The following is a 21,943-nucleotide window of genomic DNA, read 5'->3' on the forward strand; positions in this document are numbered from 1 at the left end:
TGGGGTGAAGCCTCGGGTTAGTGCTGATGTGCACAGGTTAGAAGTGCAATAGTTTGTTCTGCTAGCCCAGGAAAAGCCCAGAAGCTCAGTGTTGTCTCAGTCCCATACTGGTAAGAGAAGATGACGTGGAGTTTAAAGAATTTTAAGGCCCAGCAGCTAAGGGATGAATCAACTACCCAAAACCAGACCCTGGACATAACTGTTTAATTCCAGCATTCCTGCCATACTGTCCTGTCTCCATGCAAAAGCCTCCACCAAGAAACCTGCAGATAAGGAGGTGAGGAAAGAACAGATTCAAGGCCCTTACACAGAGGACAGAGTTCAGAGACCTTCCAGCCAGAGGGATCCCTCCCTGAGCAGCCAGGCTGCCCAAACTTTCAAAATCAAAGCTCCTATGTGCAAATCCCAGGCACACGAACCACAGGCAGAAATACCCATTGGCCTCTGGATTTGCAGGTGACTGTACAAGTGTGAACCTGGAGCGGAGGGATTGGATGTTTTTCCCTCCCAGGAAACCCAAGGCACTGCATGGCAGAGCTCAAGGTGGACAGCAATTGGTTACACGGCTGCCCAGAATCCTGCACCTGGGAAAGGGGAAGTCCAGGTTCAGTCACAGAGTTGTCACCACTTGATTTTTCTTCCCTTGTTATTCTGCTCTCCTGGAATATATTATGGTTAATTAAAGGCAGTTGGCTAATTTGATTGTAAGCAGGTGCTGGTTAGCAAAAACAAGCCACTGTTCCCCTTTGAAATGCCAGACAGGAGATTCATTAAAATTCCCTTTGAAAAGACATCCCCAAACTCCCTGATCTGTTGATGAAAACAGCCAAGGAAAAGTTAAGGAAAAAAGAACAAACAATGTTTTTCAGGAGGTTTCACAACTCAGGCAACTGCATCCCCCATCAAGTATTAGGATTGAGGATTGGCATTCCCACACCAGGAAACCTTTCAAAGACTCATAAACTTTCACTGAAAAGCAGTTCCAGGATGCACAGAGTTGAACAACAATCCCATGAAGACAGAATATTTCCATCAAGGCCGGGATGAGATGAGCAGGAGAGGATGACTGGGGCTCTTCAAAAGCCAGACCTCAGAGCTGAGGCAGGATTTAGTCCTGATATCCCTCTAGTTATCCAGAAAAGGATCAAGACATGTGAGGCAGCTGAGAAAGCCAGAGTGCTCAAAACAGCAGCATGTACAGAGAAGGAAGAGGAAATACAGCTGGATACTTCCTAATGCTCTTCTTTGGACTGACCTGGTGTCTGGTGCAGTGAGTCACAGAAAACTTGCTCAAGACATGGGTGGCAGAACTGAAAATGCTCACTGACGAGCAACAGAAAAAAGTAAGAGCATATAAAAGTGAGAGTAGTCACGAGAACCTGGAGAAGAAAGAACCCCAAAAAGCCAAACATGATGTAATATCATGCATAATGAGAGTAAAATACATGTTGCTATTCATCATGTATCCAAAGAATTACAGAATAGTTTGGGTTGAAAGAGACCTTTAAAGTTCATCTGGAGCGACAGAGGATTGATAGCAAGAGAAAAACAGTATCTTAACTGCCAGGGGAAACTGTATTGAAAGCAGCCAAAGATTAGAGCCAAAACAACAAGATCTTATCTTTGAACTAAAGACTTATCAATAACTAATGCTGTCTGCCACTGGGGGACACACTAAACCAGAATCCCTCCATGCCAGTTTTCCCATGCTGTGCTATCAGAGCTCTCCCTGCTCCCCAGCCCCTGCAAGAACTGGACTTTGTGATGTGACCCCAGCATGGCAGCAGCCCACATGAAACTCCACCTCCGAGAAGAGCAGCACCACTTCTCCAAAATAAGGAAGTTTTTACCCGAACATCAAGCAACACTAAACTTCTCTGGGAAGCACTGGGTGCAGGATAATTAGGGACAGAAAAGGGATGTGTCTGTGGAGCAGAGAGCTGGTTTAGATTCTCATTAGGTTGTTAACAGCTGGTTTCATTAGTCTGCCTACAGACAATCATAATTACTTAGTGGCTACTGCAGAGTGAAATGCCATTTCAGTTTATTAACATTCTCAGAGCTGGAAACCTGTCAGTGAAATTATTTTTAAAGGAGCTTGTAAAGCTTGTCTATTCTCAAAGAACTGTCAGACTGATAGACCGGGGTGTGACATTTATGTCCCAATAAAAGGAAGTTTGAATGCAGTTTAATAGTGCTTGAAATGTTCTGCTCTGAGAAACTCTCCCCAAAGTCCAGGTGGACCTTTCTCCATTGGAACTCATAGAAATTAGCAGAAGCTGTAACTTTGGCATTACTTTTACAGGAGCATTTATAGCCCAGGGGTCAAGACCAAAGCCATAAAATGCTGCTCAAGCCCTGAGCTTTCTCAGACCAGAGGTACACTTGTATCTAAAGGTCTCTCTGGAGCCCAGGACTACTAAATTTGCTCAGTAGAATTCTGTTACAAAGCTTAGCCTGCAATGAAGGTAGATCTTTATCTTAGCTTAGTTAAATATTCCCCCTAAACCAGGATAAATTATAATTTCCCCACTATCATTATTTGTCCACTCCTAATTACTCTTTCTTCTTGCCCTAAGCACCATCCTTATTCATACAATAGGTTTGATGGTTCCCATTAAATTTATTATTTTACAGACATATGTTGGATTAAAGTTTACCCGAATGAGAACTTTGTCCAGCTCCTGCCAGAACTAATGGAGAAGATATTTCAGTTTATTCAAAGGAGTTGTTATCTCAGAGAGAGGATCATGCTTAAATTAGAAGAAAAGTTCTGCCAGAAAGAGTATTCCTTTGCTTCCCCCAAATATCCACTAAAAGCCCTCAGTCAGGTAAGAGCTTTTTAAATAATTTCCAGTATTCACTACACGGCCAATTATTAAGAGAGCTCTGATCCTGCAGTGCAGTTAATGACCATCTCTGACATATTTCTTACATGTAGTTTTTTCCCACATTTCCTTCAACAGTAGCTAACCAGGTGCCTTGCCCTTTTTATCTCCTGTTTAACCCATTTACTCTCATCCTCCATGGCACAGCAGAAGATGTTTCCAGCCTGCACCAGCCACTATTTCACAATTCACCCATAAAATCCCAATCTTTTACACTTCCACCTCTTCATCTTCCCATCCACGGAGGGGAGCCAAGGTCAGCCAGATGCAAATGAGGTGTTTGAAGCTGAGCTGTGATGAGGCAGTGATTGCTTGATGAGCACAGGAGGAGGAAAGGTCTTGGCTGTGCCTTGGTTCTTAAATCATCCTCACTTGTGCAGGGAAATTAAGGGCAGAGCAGTGATGCTCCTCTGACCACTTTCCCCATAGCATTTTTCCTGTCACAAAGTCAAAGGCAGGCAACTCACACATATTCTTTTACTCTGACTCCTGCTGGGATAGGGGAAAAAATAGGATAATAGGAAAAAATACCATTATTAGGGATTTTCATTGTGTGAGCTCAGGATTCCCCACATTTTTGCAAAGGGGGGATGTTCATCAGGCAAAGGCTATGAGAAGGAGCTTCAAATGTCCAAAATCCCAGTAAAAATACTTTTTCCTATGGAACCCTTCACCAAAGCTGGTCCCACTTCAGGCCCTTTATACATCCATTTCCTGATGTGCATCTCCCAGTGGGGTGTTCCCAATGCTCCAGGAACCCAACACAAACCTTACAGCCCCACACAAACACACCCCAAGGAGCTGCACCCTTCCCTCCAAACCTGGGTACCTGCCACAGCCACCTCTGTGCTGATCTGAGCCTGTTTCTCCCCAAAACAAGGTGCTCAGTTTATCCTCAAAAAAGATAAAGGCCAAGATAAAATAGAAAGGATTTCAACCTTGAAAAGATTGACAACAGCATCCTTGTCTTCTCCAAAAAAGCCATCATTTCACAACTGTAATCTCCACACTGAGACTTTATTCCCTTAAAGTGTCCAAGTACACAGGCAGGATCCAGGAAGGCACTGAAGTGAGTCAAGTTTAACCCCAACGAGCTCTCAGCTCCCTGTGAAAGCTCAGACAAGCAGTAGAGAAAGAATTAATGCTCCCATTTCTGGCATCTAACAGCCACAGGGCAAGTGAAAAGTTGGTTTTAGAGAATGAAGAAAAAGCACTAAGTAATAAAAGGTGAGAAAAATCCATTGCTCCAACAGGTTAATGAAGGAAAAGCACTTGAAGAAAAAGAGGTAGATGGAGGAAAAAAAAAAACCACAATTGAGAGTGTCCGTGACACCCAGAGCCAAAGCAAGCCCAGGGGATCAGGAAAGAGGTAAGCACGAGCTCCAAACAACAGCAGAAATGTAGGGAGAGCTCTGGAGGGAACAAAAGAAAGAGGCAGCCTGAAGAAAGGAAAAAATGCCTCACCACAGAGTGTTTTGGGTTTTTTTATTAAGCGTCTCTTATATCACGTGGTAGAAATCCAGAAAAATAAAGGTCAGGAGAGACATGGTTTATTTGGAACATTCCTGCATAGCAGACAAGATATATCCTTGTGCAAATTATTCCCTGCAGCACTCACATCTTTAATTGCTACTTTTCCTCCTCCTGGGGAAGCAGGGTTGCTTTATTTACTCCAAGAAATATTTTCTCCCTCCTCCTTGGCAAAGAACAAGCTCCCATCTTGGCAAGTGCTCACTGGTTTACTAAATGCTCATCACACCCATGCTAAGGAGAGTGGAGCTGGTTAATTTATCACTTGCTACAGTGATTAACTTGCCCAGCTGCCAGGTTCAAGAGCCCCAGAGTGCCTCAGGTTAGAGAGGATCACAGAAGGAAAAGCTCCATTGAATTAAGCTGCTGCCACACTGGCCCTCTTTGCCTGTCAAACACATTCAGCTGCTCTGGCCCTGCCCTGTGAAAATCCCCCATAAAATACAAGTGAAAATCCCTCATCACCTGTGAGGAAGCACAGCTGGGTTCTGCTCAGGGCATTTCAAACTACGTGAGGTATTTGTGACCTCCCCTTGCAAAGGCAGCATCTCAGGAAAACCAAAAGTTTCTTTTCCTGCACTCACCATACTCAGGACACCTTCCCCTAGACCAGGTTGCTCCAAGCCCCATCCAACCTGGCCTCGAACACTTCCAAGGGTGACACAACCACAGATTCTCTGGAGCCTGTTTTGCTCCTCGCCCCAACTTAGCAGCCTCAGAGATCAATTTCTATCAAATATCTACATTTTTCTAGGAAAGAAAGATGGCAAACCTTGTTTGCATCTGACTTTGCAAAATCAACACGAGAACTTCGGACAGACTTTTCTTATTTTTCCCCATTTGGTGGAACATTGTTATTCTGTTGTTGTTTGGAGCAGTATTTTAATATATCTGGCTGAGGCTGCTTAAAATAGTACATCTTAAAGAAGAGACTTGTGTGAGGGGTGGAAAACTGAGCTCTTGCACATCCAGTGCTTCTGTTGTTGGAAGATTTAAATCCCACCTCTCACCTGGTGCTGTTGCCACTCTCCAACAGCGTCTCTCCCTCTCCAGCACACAGCCCACTTCTTACAGACACAGATCAAGCAGAAATTTACTACGGGTGTTGGTTTTTCTTAATCCATCTGGTTACACGGTTAAAACACATACATGCATTGATTGTCATTGAGAGAAAGCTTTCCCGTGGAGAAAATAGTCATTTTGGTAGCACACTTCGATACACCTTCGGAAAAAGCAGAATCAGCACCAACTCCTAAGACCCCTGCTGAGGAACCCTGCCCTCCTTGGGACACCCAAAGCGGCAGACCTCGAAAAAGGAGGGGGAAAGTCAAGCTTGGAGTGGAAAAAGAGAACATAAGTACAGCAGCCTTTAAATTGCCTGCATGGAGCAATAGTGGGAACCAGTCACATTTCTTCTTTCCTTGCTTTCTGTGATGACATAAATATGAAGTAAAAACACCTTAAACAAAAGGCAGAGCTAGGATTTTACAGGTCTTCATTTTGGCAGGCTGCATGACAGATGCCTCTTCCGGGACTGCGACGGAGAATGGCAGAGAACGGAGGCAAAAGGTGCCGGAGAGCCCTTCCTGTTCCCTTCAGCCCCTGCAGCTGCTCCGATGGTTTCAGGGCACTTGCTTGGTTCAGCACGAGATAAAAACCTTAGGGCATGATTTTCAAAACTACTGCCCATCCCCAGTCTGAGTTTCCTACATTCCTGGATACAAAGGAGTGGATAGAGAGAGGGCTTCTTTCCAAATGAATTTAGCCATAGATACCTATTCTTTACCAATACCTATAAAAACGAAACACTTGCCAGGTTTTAGTATTCTACACACACCCCTCCCTGGGAATTTTGGGGCAGCTTTAGGTCCCTCTGCGGGACGGCACCCAGCGTGACCCCCCTCCCCTCATTCGGCACCCACCCACTCCTCCACCGCAGTGTGCCTCCCTCTTCTTGGGACCCTGGGGTGCCCCAAATGACATCAGAGCCCCGAGTCTTCACCCCCTTTTCCTGACCCCCAAAGAATGCACAGAACGAGTCCAACTGCCCTGGACAGCAGCCCAGCACTCCCTTCCAGCCCTTTCCACACCTCCATCCCCCCCGAAAGGGACTCTGCCGCAACAAGAAAGGGGGGGCAGCCCCCAGAAGGGTTGAAGCCCCCGCCCCGCCTCGCTGTCGCAGGCCAGGGGCAGAAATTGGGAGCGGCAGAGGTGGCGGGGACGCGGCACGGCCGGCACGGCGCAGAGCGGGGCCGCTCTCAGCGCGACGGTGGCGGAGCCGCAGGTCCGGCAGCGCCGGGCGGTGTCCGAGCGGCGCGGGGGGATCCGCCGAGAGCTCCGGCCCCGGGCGGGGACTCCCGCAAGGGCCGGGGGGCGCCGGGCTCCGGCCCTCGGGGCTTTATTCTCCGCGCCCCGAGCCCCGCGGCTGCGGGGGAAAGAAGGGAAGGGGCGGCAGGAAGAGAGGAGGGAGAGCGGGGCATGCGGAAGGGTGGGAGGGAGGTCGGGCTGTGGAGGAAAGCGGGAAGGGAAGGAAAAGGCCGGCAGGGAAGGAAGAGGGACGGTGGACAGAGGAGGGAGAGAGGGGGAATAGAACGGAGTAGCGGGGCAGGGACAGGACGGAGTGAGGGCAGTGGGAGGTCGGGTTTGGGAGGGAGAGGAGGGGACGGTCTGGGGGCCAAAGAACAGGAATACGGGGAAGAGGAAGGAAGGGTAGCGGGAAAGGGAGGGAACGGAGCTGCTTTGGGGAGAGTGGGAAATGCGGGAAAGAGAGAAAGAAGAGGAATACGGGGAGGAGGAAAGAGGGGCAGAGAGAGGGACAGGAGGGGGAGCCTCACAGAGCCCCGGCTCCACCCCGAGCCCGCCCCGGCGCCCCGCCCGGCCCGGGATGCTGCACTCGGCGGGGCCCGGCTCGGTTAGACTCGGCTCCTCGGCTACACTCGACTAAACTCGACTATTATCGGCTGGATTCGCCTCTTCGGCTCGGCTCGGCTGAACTCGAAGCCGCTCGCTCCGCTCGGCTCAGCTCGGCTCGGCTCGGCTGAACTCGGAGCCGCTCGCTCCGTTCGGCTCAGCTAGGCTCGGCTCGGCTCGGCTCGGCTCGGCTGAACTGGGAGCCGCTCGGCTCCGTTCGGCTCAGCTCGGCTCAGCTCGGCTCGGCTCGGCTGAACTCGGAGCCGCTCGCTCCGCTCGGCTCGGCTCGGCTCGGCTCGGCTCGGCTCGGCTCGGCTCGGCTCGGCTCGGCTCGGCTCGGCTCGGCTCGGCTCGGCTGAACTCGGAGCCGCTCGCTCCGCTCGGCTCAGCTCGGCTCGGCTCGGCTCGGCTGAAGTCGGAGCCGCTCGCTCCGCTCGGCTCAGCTCGGCTCGGCTCGGCTGAACTGGGAGCCGCTCGCTCCGCTCGGCTCAGCTCGGCTCGGCTCCCCGCGGGCGGCGCCGCCTCACCTTCAGCGCGCACGGCTCGGGGCTCTCCTGCTGCCGAGCCCCGCGGGCGGCCCGGCTGTCGCACGGAAATGCCCCATGCAACATTAGACAAAGCAGTTTCTATGTTAAACCCTTTCTATCCTAGAAGGAGATAACTTCTCTACCTCCTTCGTCTTCTCATTTTTCTTCTTTGATTTCAAAATCAGACTTACAAAAATTTACTCCTAAAAAAGACTTGGTAAGTAGTCAATAAAGTAGTCCTGTCCATTTCATAACCTAAAGGTATACTTATGTTTTCACAAAAAATAAACTACATGACAGTCCTACTCACTGTGTCAAACCTTATTTAAAATACTCACAAAAAAACCCCAAGATAAATAGTTCCACAACCAAAACAAAACAAGCACCACTAACTAAAACCATCCATCAAAACACATTGTGTTTATCAGTCACCAATCCTAAAAAAATCTCTAGGATGTCCGGGGAAGGGAATCCACATCAGGTACGAAGGAAGGCTGCCTCCCCTGCTGGCAATTTCCTGCAGTCACCGACCTGTGGCCCTTGCCCAGCTACAATCAAGAACACCAAACATCACTGCATGATCTCAGCTGCACAGCAGCCACAAACCCACAAGTCTGCTACTCACCATTCTCCTAAGAATGCCCGGATCCTCGGGCCGCTTCGGCCACGCCCTCGTGGCAGGGTCTGCCTGGGAAATGAGGAGACGAGGAGATGCGGCATTCCCGAAACTCAAGCGCACCCTGGCTCCCACTCACTGGTTCCCTAACATAAGGGCACCCGTCTCATGGATGATGGGAAGGCAATGCAGGTTCTATTTCAGGATTTTAAGTGGAGTTTTGATCCTGTCCCTCGCAGAATACATCTGGAGCAGGTGTCCAGGTGTGAGACAAAGAGAGACAGGGTGTGCTGGCTGAAGAATGGGCTGATGTACTGGTTTTCAATGGGATAGGGTCCATTTTCTTCCAAGGGAGCGGCAAAGAGCTGGGTTTGGATTCAGGACGGGAATGTGGTAGACAGCACACAGATGGCTTGGATGTTACTGAGCAGGGCTTGCCCTCCTCAAGGAGTTGCAGTGTCACATTGGACAATCCATGTCCCGTGCTCTGCCAGCAAAGAGGTGAGACCATCAGCATTCCCCTCCTCATCCCTGTGTCCTGCTTAAAGGAGAATCTTCCACCCACTCTGCTCCAGAGAGCTGGCAAGTGCCCATAGGGAGCCCCCTTACCCCTCCTGGGGCACTGCGGAGGGCGGCGCTGAGGCAGGGCTGTGATGGCACAAAGGGCAGAGCGCTGGCGTCAGGCAGGGCTGTGATGTCCCAGGGCTGTGCTGGCCGCAGCACTGTGACACCACTGTGACATCACCGCGCTGTCGCTGGGTGAGACAGGCCAGCGCCGGCAGCTGCCAGTGCAGTCGCGATGGGACGTGCTGGAGCCATGGGTGACGGTGACGTCCTGGTGACTGCGCTTGTCCTGCTGCTGGCCACCGTGGCTGTCTGGTGGGCCTTTGGCCACCGGCAACCACGGAGCCGGCAGACACAGAGAGTGAAGAGGAGCCAGCGCCCCAGGGTCCGGCCCAGAGGCTCACGGAGGAAGCGAGGAGCCCCTGTGGCTCCCAGGTTCCCCAGGCCTCGGGCTGCTCCTGGCGAGCAGCCACGTGCTCCCGCCAGCCCCCTGGGCAGCCCCTGCGGCTGCGGCCCCTGCCTGGCAGCGGCCCGGGAGCTGCAGGAACTGATGCTGCAGCTCTGGGACGGCAACGGGACACGTGCGCCCCTCTACTCTGGGATGTGGCAGGCCTTGTGGAAAGAGCTGAAGGAGCTGCTGGAGCGAGGCCACCTGCCCTGCTGTGCCTCGGCCAGCTCCTCCAGAAGCCTCCATCCCTTCCAGAGGCTGCTCCCAGCGAGATTCTCCATCCCTGGGAGAGCCTCAAGGCCTGCAAGGATGGCACAGCAGGGGGAAGCCACCACCATCCATGCAGGAACCTCAGGCTGTCAGAGACCCTGCACCCTGCCAGCAGCCTCTGCTATCTCTGACAGCCTCCATCCCTCGCAGAGGCTCAGTGAGACCTGTCAGCCTGCGGAAGGAGCAGAGCCCGTGGACAGGTCCCCCAGCTCCCTTGGACTCACGGACGTCAACAACATGGGCGCAATCCTGACCCTTTACGTGTCAGGCGAAAGCCCACAAGTCCAAATGGGAGCCCAGCCCGATGCGGGGGAGCCTGCTCAGGAGCAGCTGGTGGGGCAGCAAGAGTCCTGGAGCCAGCTGTGGTCATCCCACAGCGGCCAGGACAGCCAGGACGCTGTGCCGGTTCTGCCAGCTGGCAACAGCCCGAGCCTGGTGGTGGAGACGATCCTTCAGAGGTTCCTCCATCTGCAGGAAGCTGCCCCGAGACAGCCCTCGAGTGCCGCGAAGGGCTTTCTAGTAGCAGGTGAGATCTTCTGAGGAGCTGCCTGAGGCTCCGCCGGGGCTCTGGAGGGGCGCGGCCAGGCCAGGCCAGGGCCCCTGAGAGCAGCCCAGTCGCTGGCTGTTTCCAGTGCCTTCGATGGCACGACTTGAAAACGCCCTGTCTGCTTTGCAGCCGCTCCTGGGTCTCCCCCGTGCCAAGCCTCGGGCTGCACCCCCGGCCGTCGGCAGGAGCAGAGCCCAGCCCACGACGCCGGGGACAGCGCCGGTGCCGCCCTGCCCCGCTGGCCCGGGGCTGCCGCAGCCGCCTGTGCGCGCTGCCCCGGCCCGGCTCTGCCGCTCGCCAGCCCGGCGGCTGCAGGGCGGCGGCCGCTGCCCGGCGCGCAGCAGGAAGCGGGTGAGAGCGCGGCGGCCCGCGGGGGCCCGGCCCGCTCCACTCGCGGGCACTTGCGGGAGGGGCGGGTCCTGGGCGCAAGGCTGATGGCTCGCTCTTGGCCGCAGGGCAAAGGAGGCAGCGGCAGGAGCGGTACCTGCTGGGCCCGCAGCTGGGCAGCGGCGGCTTCAGCACCGTCTTCTCGGGCATCCGCCTCTCGGACGGCAGCCCGGTGAGTGGCCGCGACGGCCGGGCCTGGGCGGAGGGGCAGCGGCGGGGAGGGGCAGGGCTGGAGCTCAGCCCTCCTCTCCCCATGGCTCGCAGGTGGCCCTCAAACGCGTGGCCCGGGAGAGCGTCCTGCAGTGGGACGAGCTGGTGAGCGAGCGGGGCCAGCGGGACAGAGCGGGGCGTGGCGGGCAGGGAGAATCCCGGGGCGGGCTCAGCGTGCGGAGCCGCAGCCCCGCGGGCCTGGGCACGCCGAACAGCGGTGCCGGGGCCGGGCAGGGGCAGCCCCGAGCATCCCCCGGGCGGGAGGAAGCGCAAGCGCCTGGGAGGCTGCGGCAGGGGGCACTGGGGCATCCCGGGCAGGGCGCAGCGCAGCCCCAGGCCTGCAGCAGCAGCAGCAGCAGCACCTGCCGCAGGGACTCATTTTCTCCTCCTCACAGCCCGACGGCACCCGCGTGCCCTTGGAGGTGGTGCTGATGGAGAAGGTGGGCTCTGGCTGCCAGAACATCATCCAGCTGCTCGACTGGTTTGAGCTGCCGGATAGCTTCATCCTGGTGCTGGAGCGTCCGGGGGCATCACGGGATCTCCTGGAGTTCCTGCAGGAGCAGGACCAGGGGTTCCTGTGCGAGGAGCAGGCGCGCTGGCTTTTCTGCCAGGTGCTGGAGGCCGTGCGGCACTGCACCGCCTGCGGCATCCTGCACCGGGACATCAAGCCGGAGAACCTCCTCGTGGACCCGGAGAGCGGCGACCTGAAGCTCATCGACTTCGGTTGCGGCACCTTCCTCCAGGAGCGGGCCTTCACGGACTTTGCCGGTGAGCCCATGGCCTGGGCCCTGCTCCCGGTGCCAGGCACTGCACGGCCCCGTTCCCTCCCGGGCCGCGGCCTTCAGCCGGCTGCCCTTTGGCACGGGGCGGATGCCGTGCCCCAGGAGGCGGCTGCCGGCCCTGACGAGAGAGGGGGAGGCAAAAGCGGCTCCCGGCCCCTGGGCTCAGCGGGCCCACAAGGGCCTGGGCTGCTCTGCTGGCCTTCTTGGCCTCGCAGAATGGTTTCCTGCTTTTGGCCAGCTGGCTGGGGGATGCGGGGTGGCCTCGGGGGGGAAGCTGTGGCCGCGGGCGCAGCCCCTGCCTCGGTCTGGAAGCTGGTGCCAGGCTCTGGAAGGCAGCAGCCTGCGCCCGGCCAGCACCGCCTGTCTTCCCTAGGAACGCGCGTGTACAGCCCGCCCGAGTGGACCTGGCTGGGTTGCTACCACGGCCACGCGGCGACCACCTGGTCCCTGGGCGTGCTGCTGTACGTCATGGTCTGCGGCAGCCTCCCCTTTCAGGACGACCAAGCCATCGTGCTGGGGAAGCTCTTCTTCCGGCGGCAGCTCTCTCCAGGTGGGTGTCCGGCCTCAAGCCGGCGGGCTTTGGCAGTGGCGGCGCACGCCCGGCGCGGCCCTCACGCAGCTCCGCGGGACGGCACGGCCCAGAGCGCTCGCGGCACGGCCCGGGCCCCGCGGGTGACGGGGGCAGCTGGGCAGGAGACTTCTGGCGGTGACCGGCGCTTTCTGGCTTCTCTCCCCAGAGCTCCAGCACCTGATCCGATGGTGTTTGGCCAAGCACCCTGCGGACAGGCCGGAGCTGGAGGAGATCTCGCGCCACCATTGGGTGTGGGGCCGGCGTTTTTGATGCCTTGCCAGAGCCTCTGCAGCACCCACTTACCGAGTCCCACGCGGGGCTGAGGATGCGAGAAATAAACAACAAACCCATTTTGGTGTTTCAGGGCTGGTCCTTGTCAGCAACTTCAGCTAAAGTGGGATATTGGTGGGGAAAAGGGAAATACAGCAGTCCTTGGAAGGCCTGAAACTGCTAATGGTGGTGGGGGAGAGCCCAACAGACTCCTCCTGCATATCCCTATCCCTTACACAGGGGAAGCCCTGGCTAAAATCCAGGAAAAACCGCGCTGTGGATCCAAGGATAAGAACCAGGATCTGTGTGGAGATCGTACCTCGCGGGAGGCCATGGGGCCACCCCTCGCTGAGGGGTTTAACATTTTACAAAGATGGGCCATCGGTCTTCAAGTGCAGCCCTGTGGTGTTCTTCCACTAGAACTCCTGTGGCATGCTCCTGTTACACATCCACACAAAATTCAAATTCTTTTTCCCTGTCTGGAAGGGCTAGGGCAGGAGACTCAGTTCATCTGCTTTTTAACACTTTAAAATTCTTTAAAAATCTTTACAATTCTGCCGGGCTCTTACTGGGCAGGGATGGCAGTGTTCTAGGCAGACATACGTTGCCCCAAAAGGCCTGCCTTGAACAGGAGCTCAGCAACAGGCTGTGACCCCTTGCCTTCTCTCCCTTGAAACAGGGTATTGCTTTTTAGACACCACTTGTCCCGGTGGCTTCGAAGTCATTTGGAGAGGTTGCATATCTAATTTTCCACATTTCTGTGGGACTGCTCGCACTTGTGGCTTTACTTCAGCATAGGTCTTCTCTGACATTTGACACAAAGTTACAAGGGCCGTAGCTTCCTCAGCAGCTTTCACAGTCATAATTGACATTCCCATTTTAGCCATCAAATTCTATCCCAGTAAATTGTAATCACAGGAAGGAAGAAACAGAAATTCATGCGTGTCAAGCCTATCAGGCACATTTACCAACAGTAGTAGTGGAAGTATTTTCCCTGGACTGTGTTGGCAGAAGAGGAGGCAAGGATGTGCAGAGCCATCTGTCCCGAGGTCATGGCTGTGGGGAGGACAAGAGGACAGTCGGGGCACGTGGTGAGATGGCACCTGGCACCAGCTTGCCCATCCAGGGCACGCTGAGAGCCAGCAGAGCCTGGCCTGGCCCTCTGGGACCAAATGCCTTCCCTCCCCTTCCCTCCTCTGCCCCCTCATTGCCTCGCCTCCCTGCCCTGCTGGGCTCTTCTCACTGCCTCCTCCTTGACCTCCTGGCACGGCCACTTCTGGACCCGGGGTGGCCATAACCTCTGGACAGGGTCATGGCCAGCCGGACGCTGGGATTTGGCACCTAGTCAGGGTTGAGAGATCCTTCCAGGCACTGAAGCAACTGGGAGACCAGTTGTTGTGGGGCCACTGGAAGGACAGGTGTGGCCACCACGCTGGCACTGGGGATGGGAGGTCACTGGGACCCCGTGTCCTGCCCACAGGCTTTCTCCCAGCTCTCCAGGGGTGTCTGACACTCAGCTCGGCCCTCCGTGGCTCTGCAGCCCACCAGGGCCAGCAGAACCCTGATGCCCAAAGCCATGCCAAGCATGGCTTGGCCCACTTGGAGTGGCCGAATCCTGTGGGAATTCGGCTCTCTGAGCACCCTCTCTGCTTTTAGCTGCTCCCAGTGTCCTTGTCCCACAGACCCTGGCTCTGCCAAGTACCACTGGCTTCTCTGGGTGCCAAAGGATTTCCAACAAGAGAAGGACAGTGCTGTTACAGTGATCTTTCACGTGGTATTGCCTGGGACAACTTGGACCAGAACAATATCTGTGACGCTGTGGCGTTGGATGGGTGTCTTGGTTTAAAAAGACAGGAGTCTGTGAAGGAAGGCAAAAGCCTCCTGTGAAATGGAAAAGGTAAACTCCCTCCCTCCGAATTACCACCATTTCAAAATTAAAAAGCTCTCAGGCAAAGATATGGGAATGGGAATAACAGTTCTTTACTAGGAGAAAAACTAAATAAAAATAATAATAATAAAAATGCAATTAGTACAAACAAAACTAGTGGTAGAGTCAGAAACCTGACACCCTGAGGAGTCAGGGTGTTGGTAGTGGTTCAGTTAAATGGTGGCTGTTCTTCCTGGAGTGGCAGATGAAATGCTGCTAAAGCGGTGACTTGTAGAAGGGTGTAGTTTTCCCTGAAGGTCTGGTAGTAGTTCAGCTTGGCCTTCCTCTGGGAACCTAGCAGAGAAGAAAGCTACTTCCCTGGGAATCCAGTGAAGGGCTGCCCTGGTGTCCCAAAAAGTGCTGATTTTATGCAGGTAGGGATGCATGGCTCCTCCCTCTGGGTGGAGCATCTCACAATGGGATGATGCAATTTTACCAGTCACACAGTGAGTCATTCCATGGCCCATTAACAGAAGATAACTTCCCCGAGGGAGACATTGTTCTTGGAAGAGATAAGAAAACTGCCCAACCTCCAACAGATGGCAAATAGAATACATGCTTATCTTACAAGCCAGGACAATGGGATTCATCCCAATATGTCCCAACAGGAAGCACCTAAATCCTCTGCCCAAGGTCCTGAAAGACAAGGAGGTCCATGCTGGCTCAGTGTTCTCTGGCCCTTTCTGATCTGACAGGAAGGGATTGGACTCTCCAGGAAACTCCAGCCCTGATAATCTGATCTTGATAGCGGGAAAGGCCATCATTGGAACTACTGGGAAGTGATGGAAGGACAGTGCCAGCACCTGGACAGGGCAGCGTGAGATAACAGAGGGGAATGTAGGAGAACAGATTATGGGACGCAGGGAATGGGGCTGCAGCCGAGCCTCATTCCCAACGAGGTGCAGCTGTATAAGACAGGTGAACAGCACTGAAGGAAAAGAAGCACGGAATGCTGATGTTTATTGACCAACCACAAAAGAGTAAAAGGGCACTCAGATATTACGCATGTAAGGGAAAAGGGTATAAAAGTTTGTAACTGGGGAATAATAAAATGCTGGTGCTTGAAACCTTTCATGGTGTCAGTCATGAGTCCGCAGTCAGGGAAATTCCTGTCTGATTGACTATGCCACTACCATGAGGTCACCCATCTCATGGATGATGGGAAGGCAATGCAGGTTCTATTTCAGGATTTTAAGTGCAGTTTTGATCCTGTCCCTCGCAGAATACATCTGGAGCAGGTGTCCAGGTGTGAGACAAAGAGAGACAGGGTGTGCTGGCTGAAGAATGGGCTGATGTACTGGTTTTCAATGGGATAGGATCCATTTCCTTCCCAGGGAGCAGCAAAGAGCTGGGTTTGGATTCAGGACGGGAATGTGGTAGATAGCACACGGATGGCTTGGATGTTACTGAGCAGGGCTTGCCCTCCTCAAGGACTTTGCAGTGTCACATTGGACAATCCATGTCCTTTTTCAACAGTCCTTTGTGTGACGAGGGCTCCCAGGTAAGAATTTGAAAAGAAAGTTCTAAAAAACCCCAAACCACAGAAGCTTGCATGGCTTCAAGATCTCAAGTACCAAAAAGAAAAGAACCGCTGACTGCCTTGGTCCTCTTGAAAATTTGTTCCTTGTTGGTTTTGTGTATGTGTGGAGTGGGAAATTATTGCTTGTGTCTAAATCAGTCCCATCCTTATCCCCTGAAACTGGAACAGGTTCCTGCCATCATGGAGCCTCACGTGGGTGCCGTGGTTTTGCTCCTGCAGTCGGGGCCTTTTCTTTTTGGGGTCTCTATTCCCCAGCCAGCACATTTGTTACCTGAACAGTGCTTCAGCAGGAGAGAAACTCGCATGTCAGGAGCTCTCAGGTTTGGGAGTATCCACCCTGAGTATTTCAGGTATCAAACCTTGGAGAAAAGGAGAAAATTTTCTTGCTACCTGAATACTTCTTGTAAGAGCAGCACCTGTAGTATGAAGTGTTGAAGGGCGAGTGTCTTTCCTTCTCTGGAGTTCCTGAGAACAGGTGGTGTTCATTTTACCTGGAATTTGATCAGATACCAGCCAAATTGCTCATTTTAAGTTAGATAATTAGGTCTTGGCTGTAAAAGAACAAGTTGCATTTTCTGTTTCAGAGTCGTATTCTGGAAATATTACAAAGTGCTTTCCGTGTCACCAGAGCTGCCTATGAGCTGACAGAGGATCCCAGCCTCCTCACGTGGGTCCTGCACAGCTTAGAGAAAAGGCAATCAGCAAAGTACAGGAGAAATGGGAACAATTTTCCTGCCCACAGTAGAAGAATTCTGTGGCTGAGGATGAAAGCAAGGGTGACAGACATGGAGACAGGGGTGCCAAGGGCTGCCCTGGCAGAACTTGCTGAACTCTGAGGCCTCCCTTGTGTTTTTGAAAACAGAATCAAGACGCTTTCAGGTTGTGGTAGGTGGGATGATGGTGGGGGGCTTTGTGATTTGGAAATCACTGCCTTGAAAAAGCAAAATGACACCTTGTGCTGGTGTCTTTACCTTTTAAATTTCAAGCACCCCCAGTTCCCATCCTCTCGCAGGACCACCTGCACAGGAAGTTGCACAGTAATGGATTTGAGCTGTCTAGAACATTATTTCTCCTCCCCTTGCCTCTCCCTCACAGAAAATCTCTTCTGCTAACATAGAGTGCCCTGACAAGTTCAGGCAAGTGCACCAAAAGTGCACTAGAATATGGTCCCCCTTAGGAGATGGACCAGCTGCTGCTGAGGATCTGCCTTTCAAATGTGGTTTTCTTTTTTTTTTTTTTGTCTTTTCTTTTTTCTTTTCTCTTTTCTTTTCTTTTCTTTTCTTTTCTTTTCTTTTCTTTTCTTTTCTTTTCTTTTCTTTTCTTTTCTTTTCTTTTCTTTTTTCTTTTTTGTTTTTCATTTTGTTTTGTATTGTAAATGCAGGCAAAACCCAATGGGAAGAAATGACAATGTCTGACTCAATTCAGAAGGCTGAATGATTTCTTTATTGTAATTATGCTAAAATGGATTAGTATACTATATAAAAGGAAGATCCTAAAAGTGCATACTACTTTCTCTGACTCTAACTCTCCCACAACTTGAGACCCTCTCGCGAGAGTCCAGCCCCAGGTGGGTTGGATTGGCCATCAGGCTCAAACAATCCTCACCAGAATCTGATCAAGCACTCACTCCAGGTAAACAATTCTCCAAACACATTCCACATAGGAAAAACAAGGAGCAGAAATAGAAATTGTTTTCTCTTTTATTTCTCTCTGTGCACCTTTATGAAAAATCTTGAGAGGGAGAGAAATGCGCTTACCACAGTTTTGTTTTTCAGGTTTCTGGAGAACAAGGTGATAAATAAAATTATTTCCTTACTCCATACTCTATGGCTAACAAATTTAGAAGATGAGAGAAAACAAGAATCAATCCCAGGAGAATAGGAAACTTCTTCCTATTCAGCTTGTAAATGAACTTCTGTGTGTTTTGGTCGCGTTAATCAAACATATTTGGTAAGTTCTTTGTTTTGTTTTTTGTTTTAGTTGGTTTGCATTTCATCCTCTGTCCAGTTTGAACTTTATTAAGGTCAGGAGGCTTTCTTTATCTCTGCTAGATGGCTTTTTTCACCTCCAGTTTGTGTGTTGAGTAGTGAATTTGGATGGGATTTCTTTGACAGGAGGATTTAGGTGTTTGAATACACGGGGAATAAAGTAAAATGTGATGCCCAGTTGCTGTCAAATCCTTCGTCCCTAATTCCTGGCCATTCTGACAGCAGGGATTAAGAGCTGTAGTGATGGTTTGCATGGCACTCGTGTTTTCCTTTGCCAGGACTAATGTAGATCTGGCCAAGCTGAGTGGGTTGTTCAGCACCCTCAGCTCTGTGCTGCAATACTGTGCTGTTGTTGTGGAGGCTTTTAGGGAGATGAGGCATTACACAGTTAATGAGAGCGTCCTCTCCAGCAGGGAGCTGCTGCTGCTGCACACGTGGAGCCTTGTCAGCAAAGAGCTGCAGCTGCAGGAGGACCTGCGGGCCCTGGCTCAGAAGGACTGAAACAAAGAATTGCTCAGTAAGTGCTGAAATACTTCCAGCAAGGTGTATTTTGTTGTAGCTGTTTCAGGCCGGCAGTTCAAATGAGGCAAACTTCTCTGGAAGTAGGACTAACACCTTCTGTCTGGCTGATATACCTTGAGGGAGGAGGAAAGGAAAGGGAAAGACATTTTTTGGATCTTCCTTGTGGTGATTTTGAACCTTTGAACACAATTTGGAAGCTTTGGGGAAACACAGTTTATGAAGGGAAAGAGCTTTAAAATGAAACTTAGTGGCAAATCTTGAGTCAGGCTTTGAAAAGGGGTATTTTTAATGAAATCTTAAGAGAAGAAGCAGTGCCTGGAGGCTTTGTGCTCAAAGCTGTGAATGGGGATCTGAAAGAGATGTGTAAGTAAAAACAATAAATAAGTAAAGCAAGTGAAAGTTAACAGTTGGTGTCTCTTGTTGTCACCAGTTTTGAAGAAAGGAAAACAAGCCAGGACTTGTGTGACTTCTCTTGTTCTCTTTGTGAACAAAAAGTGCAAGGAACTTGGAGTGGGAGTTCTTAAAGCAGCACTGGTTTCCTGCAGCAGCAGCTGCTTTTGGTGCACATTAAAGCTTCTGTAGGTTTGTTTAAATGTTCTGTATCAGTTAAGAAAGTGTCATGTATTTAGGGATTCTGTAAAAGCTTTAGCTTTTCTACAGTTTCTTCACCCTTTAAAACTCCTCAGAAAGATGTGAAGAGGGTTTGTGGAGTGATGCCTGTAACTTAGTGCATGTGTGGGTTGTGTTGCTCCAGGCTTCAGGAGCTTCTCTCGTGCCCAGGCTGGGTGGTCCAGTTTGGAACAGGGTTCCAGCCTGGAGTCCCTGGAGCTCCCGGGGCCCCCTTGAACAGCACAGGCTCCCTGAGGCTGCTAAACGAGGCTGGTACTTGCCATTGTAACAACCGAATCAGCACAGGAGAACACCTTGCTTCACAATTTTGTTCTAGGAAAATCCTTTGGAGTATCTGATGTTTGTTTTGATGGTGGTTATCTTCTTACAGAAAATATTAAAGAACAAGCCTCAAGCCTCATCTCGTGTGTATCGTCACACTCAGAAAAAGAACGGGGTGGAAGAAGATGACCCTGCTGCAGACGTGGAAGTGCCTGAGCTGGAGAAATGCAGAGAACATCTGAATTCCATCCTTGCCCACTGGGACCCTGTTTTCCCAGCACCACCCTCCACACACAGAGGGGAGACCCTCAGAGCCGGTGAAGGTGGGGGTGAGGCAGTGGCTGTCACCTCTGCATCTGTTCACATTGTCACTGCGTGGCGTGAGGTCCCTGGCTGGGCAGAGCCCCTCGGGGAGCAGGACGTGTCCCCAGCACCGAGGTGGCTGCGAAACCGCGTCCTGCCACACCCGGCGGCCGCGCGGGAGATGTTCAGGGATGAGACACTGAGGAACAGCCTCTTCAAGCTTTGCACCCGCCCTGCCAGGCCAGCAGCACCTCGGCTGGGCTCTCCAGGCAGCTCGGTGGGCTCAGTTCCATCGTGCTGCGGCTAATGGAGGAGCAGGGCCTGTTCAGCACCTTCCACGAGCTTCTGACATCTCTGTGCCTATCAGCAGCGGTGGAAGAGGATGCGGACAAGACAGGTGACTTGTCTTGTTCTTATCACTTATGTTACAAGGCAGTGGTGGGAGACACTAGGAAATTCCATGGCTTTTTAAATCCATTCAATCAGTTCTCCCGTATCCACCCAGGCTCGTGGCTTCCCAAAGCAGAAGCTGTGTCTTTGGTGGGACGGGGGCAGGAGTGGGCAGCACAGAGCGTGGCCACACTGTGAGGTTTTCTGACACTTCAACACTCCCACTCCCTCTAAGAAACTTCCCTTTCAGGGACTAAAATGGAATAAAAGGTGTGAAAGAAATATAATTCCAAGAGGGAAAATAGTCTGCAAAAACACCCAGCTCCACGTGGGCCTGGATGCTGATCCCTATTGCTGGTCAGTGAGAGTATCTGACAGGTCAGATTTCCAACTGCTTTATTTAACAAGAAACTGGTTTGTTCCTTCTTGTGAGTAGGATCGTTGGCTTTGCATGGGCAAAGCCACTCCAGATTTTCCAGCTAGGAAAAGAGTTAGGGAACTCTTTTAAAACATAGTCCAGGAGGTACCAAGCAGCTTAGCTTGGTAATCCTGTGGGGAAATAGAAGAATATCTGTTCTGATTTTTGTCTTCTCTTTTTCCCACAGCTGTTTCTGTATTCCTGACTTCCATTTACATTGGAGACATGTGGCTTGGAGCACAGGAGCCAGATATGTTACTTACTCATGTCAGATTGATCTGCACTAGTGCAGATTATGAGTTACAGGGTGACTCAGACACTCGGAAACAAGGGGAAGAAACTGTTATGTCTCTTTGCAAAACAATTTGGCTCCATCAGGGCATTAATTCAGGGAACTAACACTTCACCTTTAATGTTCTTCTCTGCTCTGTCCTCATCACCATGAGAGCCTCCTGAGCTGTTTTCATATAGACCTACCTAGTTTTGTCCAAAAAAAATTAGTATTTTATTACTGGGTGCAAACTCGGGGGAAGATTTTATTCAACATCTCACACTGGGGCATTAAAGCTCCAATGTCCCTTTTCTTGAACAGTTTGAGAGACAATATTACTTTACTGTAAGTTTTATTACAGGCATTTTTATCTTTTTGAAGAACAAAAAAGATTGTTTGTGCATGTGTCTCAGCAGCGGGCCCAGCACAGCCCGGCAGGTTTGGAATTTTCTTTGCTATGCTGCAGGTGTATTCAAGACAGCATTCCTCTTTGTTTGACAGAAGGAAGACAAAAAAAATAATTCTTAGCAAAAAAGGATGTTTTCTTTCCTGTCTATCAAGCAGCCAAATACCACCAGCTAGCTATCCATATTTTAAAATCAGCTGGAGAACTTGCATCCCAGGGACCTGGGGACTGTCTGAAGAGAGCTCTGGCCAGCTCTGTTAGCTGTTAAGCACCCCTGGAACAGCAGAGAAGAGGCTGGAAGAGTTCCAGTGCCCTGGTACCCAGAGACCCATCTGGTCAGGGCAGGTCACTCTTAGGCAGTGCTGCGACTGACCTGGGCCCAGGCAAAATCACAGAACCGGAGCTGAGCTAAGACACAACTGAAAAAGTCTTTCAAAGGACAGGGAAGCTAATTCCAGACTCTGTGGGTTTGGACAAAGACAAGTGCAGTGACAATGTCTGATATAATTTTCTGAGGGAGGTGTGATTGGAAGGATGAAGGCAGCTGCACATCTGTACTTTACTGTGAGGGTGCTCGTGCCCCACATCCAAATACTGAATGGAGCTCCTCATGGTAAGAGATCTGTCTGGAGCCAACAGGGAGCCCCGGGGCCCTGGACTGAGCCTGTCCCAGAGCAAGAAACAGGGATGAGGGATGAGACATGCAGATCTTCCAACTCTCTGGGCATCCAGCTTGGGTTTCTCTCCAACTTTACACTGTCTGGTAT

At 51.8% G+C, this 21,943-nt stretch overlaps 2 protein-coding genes across 2 annotated transcripts in view; one reads left to right on the forward strand and one right to left on the reverse strand.

Moving 5' to 3' along the window:
• Nucleotides 1-12,544, forward strand: part of LOC115496268 (uncharacterized) — a 52,288-nt gene extending 39,744 nt beyond the window's left edge. The window contains exons 2-5 of the mRNA XM_072920808.1: nucleotides 6,601-6,777; nucleotides 10,228-10,279; nucleotides 11,192-12,229; nucleotides 12,417-12,544. Of these exons, the coding sequence (XP_072776909.1) occupies nucleotides 6,601-6,777; nucleotides 10,228-10,279; nucleotides 11,192-12,229; nucleotides 12,417-12,520 (1,371 nt within the window). The 3' untranslated portion in view covers nucleotides 12,521-12,544. The remainder of the gene's footprint in view (nucleotides 1-6,600; nucleotides 6,778-10,227; nucleotides 10,280-11,191; nucleotides 12,230-12,416) is intronic.
• Nucleotides 1-21,943, reverse strand: part of LOC105760508 (uncharacterized) — a 483,916-nt gene that overhangs the window by 108,058 nt on the left and 353,915 nt on the right. The gene's annotated exons all lie outside the window — the stretch shown is intronic.

This window comes from Taeniopygia guttata, chromosome 33 (genome assembly GCF_048771995.1).
Source record: "Taeniopygia guttata chromosome 33, bTaeGut7.mat, whole genome shotgun sequence".
Classification (NCBI taxonomy): Eukaryota; Metazoa; Chordata; class Aves; order Passeriformes; family Estrildidae; genus Taeniopygia; species Taeniopygia guttata.